Below are 5,773 nucleotides of genomic sequence, written 5' to 3' on the forward strand. Positions count from 1 at the left end.
TGCTGAACTTGCTGATTGAAAGGTTAGAAGTTTGAATCCGGGGAATGGGATGAGCTCCCACTGTTAGCCCCAGCTTATGCTAACCTAGCAGTTCGAAAACATGCAAATGTGAGTAGATCAATAGGTACTCCTTCGGTGGGAAGGTACCGGCCATATGACCTTGGAGACGTCTATGGACAATGCCAGCTCTTTGGCTTAGAAATGAAGATGAGCATCAACCCCAGAATTGGACACGACTAGGTTTAATGTCAAGAAAAAACCTTTACCACTAGCAAGAGGAAGAAACCCGGAGGCAGCCCTGTTCCAACTCTACATCCCAGACCTGCCAAGGCTCCAAATAGAAAATATTATTCATGGAAATTGATGTTTACTGAAGATCTCCCTCACAACCTTTGAGACTGTGTTGAACATCTTTTCTAACTATAGACTCAATTTTTTATTAAATTTCTTGTGATATAAAACAATTATCTGGTTCAGGAGTTTCCCCCATTTTTCATTGTCATGATTGCCTCCAAGATTCCTTCTTTTATTAATGATTTATTTAACCTTTGCTGTTGCTCTCCCAATGTCTGTGGTATATTTTGTGTATGTTTCAATATTTTTCAACTTGTTTTGTAGAAATCTGGCCCTTCTTAAACAAATTTGAATGACATTTCTGAAATGTAAAATTATTGGAACATCCCCAATTTTCGTTATTTCTGTTAGTAAAGTCTCCAATAACAAACCAGAGTTTCATTTTTGGATAAATCTTGAGCCCAGCTATTCCGCTTCCAGTCTGAGGAAGCTTATAAATATATAGTTTAAGGCAGTGATTCCCAAAACTCTAGTTCTCCAGGAGTTTTGGACTTTAACTCCCAGAAGCCTCAGCTTCCTTGGCCAATGATGAAGGATTCTGGAAGTGTAAGTACAAAACACCTGGAAAGCTAATTTGGGAAACACATTTAAGGTTTAAGGACAGCATGGACCAACTTCAGCCCTCCAGGTGTTTTGGACTTCAACTCCCACAATTGTGGGAGTTAGGGGGGTCCAAAACATCTGGAGGGCTGGAGTTGGCCCATGCCTGATGCAAGCCATAGCAAACATAGAACTTTCAGGAAGGCTCTTTGTGCCAAGCATTTGACAATCAAAGAGCATGGAAAATTGCTTTCACACCTCCGCATAATGACTTTCATGTATGAAACCTGGAAAGCAGCAATTACAAAGCCATCCAGATAATCCAAAGGCAAGTGATACTACAGTGTGATTTCCTCCCTTGGGCAGCAGGCGCTTGGAGGTGCTTATTAACTGGGCCAATGTTTTTGCAAAACAAAATGTACCTTCCACCCTAGAGTTATTTTCAATCAGCAGGGAAGGACTAGAAATACATCTATACTGTACCATTAATGCAGTTTGACACCACTTTAATTACCTGCAAAATTGCACATGCTTCACACATAATTCTATGTTTATAGATCATATCCATATATCATATCCAATTGCAAAACAGGGAAGACTTTTTAAAATGACATTCAGTTTATGAGGAATCCAAATAAGCAAATGGGCTTACTTTGAGAAATGTATTGGGAAATGGAAAAGAATCACAATGTCTTGACAACCATAAATACGATTTATGAATACTGTGCTCCAAACATGCTCTCCACAGTTCAGTTTGCAATTTTACATACTTAAATCATATTCTCATGTTGTATAATTAGCCCGCAATTCCTTAATTTGCAATTTTAAGCATATAAATCACGTTCCCGTGCTCCACACATGCTTTACAGTTAATCTGCAATTTGCAATGCAAAGCATTATAAATCATATTCACATGTTCTCCATGTATTTTCCACAGTTGAACACCTCTTGGCATCAGGATGTTCTTCTAATGTTTGGGTGGAATCTCTTTTCCTGAATTTCGAATCTATTGCTGAAAACAGTCTTGCCCTGTCCTCAATGTAACATCCTTTCAAATATATAAACATGCCTATCTTGCTCCCTCTCAACCTTCAAAGCATGATGCTTCTTCATCCCACTCTGCTTTCCATCATAGAATTAGAGTTGGAAGAGACCGCAAGGGCCATCCAGTCTAACCCCCTTCTGCCATGAAAGAAAAGCACAATCAAAGCACCCTCCACAGATGGCAATCCAACCTCTACTTGAAAGGCTCCAAAGAAGGAGCCTTCACCAGATTCCAAAGCAGTGAGTTCCACTGTTGAACAGCTCTTACGGTCAGGAAGTGCTTGCTAATGTTAAAGTGGAATCTCCTTCCCTATAATTGGAACCCATTGCTCCATTCTCTGGACACCTTCCATCTTGTTCATCTCCTTTTTGAATTGTGGTGCCCAGAGCCAGACACAATGTTATTCCAGGTGAGGTCTGAACCAAAGCAGAGTAAAATAGGACTCTAAATTCCCTCAATCCAGATACTAGACTATGGATGGAGCCAAGAATTGCATTGGCCTTTTTAGCTGTAACATCATACTGTTGACTCATGTTCAGTGTTGTAGATCAACCTGAGATTGATAAGTTCAGTGATGTTTTAGAGAGGATTTTGAGATTGCCTGCTGTGGGATTTCCAGGAGCACAAAGTGATGAGGATTTAAGTCAAGTGAATGTTGCTTCTTTCAGTGAGAAAGCTGACTGGGAAAGTGTAAACCTTCAAGGTCAGTCAAAGCACCCAGAAACATTAGACAAGGAAAAGTCGAGCAGAGAATCAAGTGATACAGAAAGCTCCTAGTCAAAAGCACCTGGAGATACGGAAACCAACACAGGCCTTCGTGTACAGATCAGAGCAGACAATACACATCGCATTTCAGGGGAGACAAAATGCTTTCATGGGCAGCTTTTAATTGGCAAGTTGTTTACTTTCAAGTTACTTTAGGCAACATAGTGTATAGAGTAAAAAGCTAAGCCTGAGTTCCTGGTCCATGTTTCAAGTTAAGCCTTTGGTTTTGGGATTCAAGTATATTGGAAGTTTCTATGTTCCTGTGTTTATATTCATGTTCAAGTTTTTCTAAGGATACTTATTGCCTGTGGACTTAAGCTGTTCTTGTGATTTTTGGCTATTCCTGGACTGTATTACCTTTGAATCTGAGACATTTGGAGTCCTGTTGGATTATTGCTTATTGCTAAAACCTTTTTGGACATACTTCTTTCTCTCTCTATTCCTGAGTTTTTCCTATTTATTTTTATTTCGTGTCAAAAGCATTGCATAATAAATTTATAAAGTGATGAAATAAAGGAAATCACAAGCAGCTAAATAGTTTTAGACCGCATTGTCCATGGCTTTAAACAACTCCTCCTCCGTACATGAGGCAGGACATTGTGGGCAAGCATACATATGCAGAGTTGTTTATTCTGCTCCACAATCACACAAGGTGGAGGATTCCTCCAGGTAATGCCACCTTGCCAAGTTGTCTTTAGATCTGCCCACTCCACTTCTGAATCTGTTGAGGGACTTCCAAGTTGCCCATTCTCGGTTTGCCCCTGGAGGAAGACCCTCATGGGAGGCCATCCAGTTGAAATTGCCTGGTTTAGCTGCCCAGAGGGACACTCTTGCTGTTGCTGGAAGAACATCAAGAGGAGTGGTGGTTCTCATGAAGCCCTTCCTTGATTTGAGTTTGGTGAACAAGAACAAACAAGTGCATGAAGTATAGCAAGTGTAAAGAAAATTGAAAAATGTTACTTTTTGGGGTCTCTAACTGTTTCCTTTATCTGCATTTGTAAAGGTGTGGGGACCATGAATCCCTATGAGAAGTGTCTTAAAGAACTGGGCATGTTTAGCCTGCAGAAGAGAAGGTTGAGAGGGGACATGAGAGCCATGTTTAAATATGTCGTAAGGAAGAGGGAGCAGGTTGTTTTCTGCTGCCCTGGATACTAGGACTCAGAGTAATATAATAATAACAACAACAATAACAACTTTATTTATATACCTCTCATCTCCTCGAGAGGACTCAGGGCGGTTTCCAACGTGAACATATAAAAAACATTCATTTGCCAAAAAACACCATACAACAAAGTTAAACATAACATAATAAATAATTTGTCATAATAAACCTTTGTCAACTTGATATAGACACAGGGTCTACTCCCATCCCAATTTGCACTTCCAAGAATTTGCAGCACTTTATCAGTCACCTCGTGTTTACAATATTTATATGGTGCACTTTACCCAGTCTATTTTTAACACCCTCTCCATTTTAATCCATGTTTTTATTAAGTTTTTGTCATTTATTTATATTTGGGTAATGTTTAAATTTTTATAATTGTGCATGGCTCTTGTCTATTGTTGTGTTTTATATTGTTATTGTTTTTATTCGGGCTTGGCCCCATGCAAGCCGCTCTGAGTCCCCTTTACAGAGATAGAGGCGGGGTATAAAATAAAGTTGTTGTTATTATTATTATTATTATTATTGATTCAAATGACAGGAAAGGAGATTCCACCTGAACATTAGGAAGAACGTCCACTGTGTAAGAAAAACTGTTCAGCAGTGGAACTCCCTGCCTCAGAGTCTGGTGGAAGCTCCTTCTTTGGAGACTTTTAAACAGAGGCTGGATGGCCATCTGTCAGGGATGCTTTGATGGTGCTTTTCCTGCAAGGCAGGGGGTTGGACTAGATGGTCCATGTGGGCTTTTCCGACACTATTATTCTATTATTGTATTATAGTAGAGTCTCACTTATCCAACACTCACTTATCCAATGTTCTGGATTATCAAACACATTTTTGTAGTCAATGTTTTCAATAAATCGTGATATTTTGGTGCTACATTCGTAAATACAGTAATTACTACATAGCATTATTTCGTATTAAACTACTTTTTCTGTCAAACTTGTTGTATAACATGATATTTTGGTGCTTCATTTGTAAAATCATAACCTAATTTGATGTTTAATAGGCTTTTCCTTAATGCCTCCTTATTATCCAACATATTCGCTTATCCAACATTCTGCCGCCCGTTTATGTTGGATAAGTGAGACTCTACTGTATTGGGCAATCATCAATAGATAGATAGATACACACTTCTATCTATCTATTTATTTTATTTATTTATTTACTACATTTATATCTCGCTCTTCTCACCCCAAAGGGGACTCAGAGCAGTTTACAAATCAAATGAATATACAATATATTATTAGCATTGCACAATATAAGCACTAAATTACTATATTGTATTATATCACTATATGGTAATATTATTAGTAATATCTATGATGCCTCATCAAATTATAACTTTAAAGATTCCATAGCATTGAGCCATGGCAGTTAAAGCAGTGTCAAACTGCATTAACTCTTCAATGTAGACGCATCTCAAGCCTTTTCCAATCCTTACCTTCTGATCAATGAAGCAGGTGTGATATTCCCGGGGGGCCTGGAAAATCCTGTTGGCAGGATCCGGCCTGGAGGCGGCATGGAGCCGAGGGTGACCCAGGACACCTTCCACATAGCCAAGTGTGGCTACGAGACTGACAACTGTCAGCACCATCCACCACTTCCGGCCCCTCATCTCCAAATAGCGGCCCGTTTGCTCTGCGCCGGCTTTTTATACCCCAGTTTCAGGAGGGCGGGGGAGGGAGGCCGGCACGAGCCCGCTCTGGTTTCCATTCCTCATCGGGATAGGCTGGCGAGCCCGCTCCTGACTCCGCCCATAGCCGTGATAGGCTAATGAGACTAAGGGGTGTGGCTTGAGAGAAAAGCAGCACCTTTTTAAATCCCAAAGACAAACAGGCATTACCCTAATCTTCGTCCCTCAGCACCATTCTCCTCCATTCCCATTGGTTGCCTGGAGCTTGTGA

At 40.1% G+C, this 5,773-nt stretch overlaps 1 protein-coding gene across 1 annotated transcript in view; it reads right to left on the reverse strand.

Moving 5' to 3' along the window:
- The window catches only part of prcp (prolylcarboxypeptidase), a 43,498-nt gene extending 37,994 nt beyond the window's left edge, over nucleotides 1-5,504 (reverse strand). Inside the window, exon 1 of the mRNA XM_003219364.4 lies at nucleotides 5,311-5,504. Within this exon, the coding sequence (XP_003219412.2) occupies nucleotides 5,311-5,484 (174 nt within the window). The 5' untranslated portion in view covers nucleotides 5,485-5,504. The remainder of the gene's footprint in view (nucleotides 1-5,310) is intronic.
- Nucleotides 5,505-5,773: the final 269 nt, after the last annotated feature.

This window comes from Anolis carolinensis, chromosome 3, assembly GCF_035594765.1.
Source record: "Anolis carolinensis isolate JA03-04 chromosome 3, rAnoCar3.1.pri, whole genome shotgun sequence".
Classification (NCBI taxonomy): domain Eukaryota; kingdom Metazoa; phylum Chordata; class Lepidosauria; order Squamata; family Dactyloidae; genus Anolis; species Anolis carolinensis.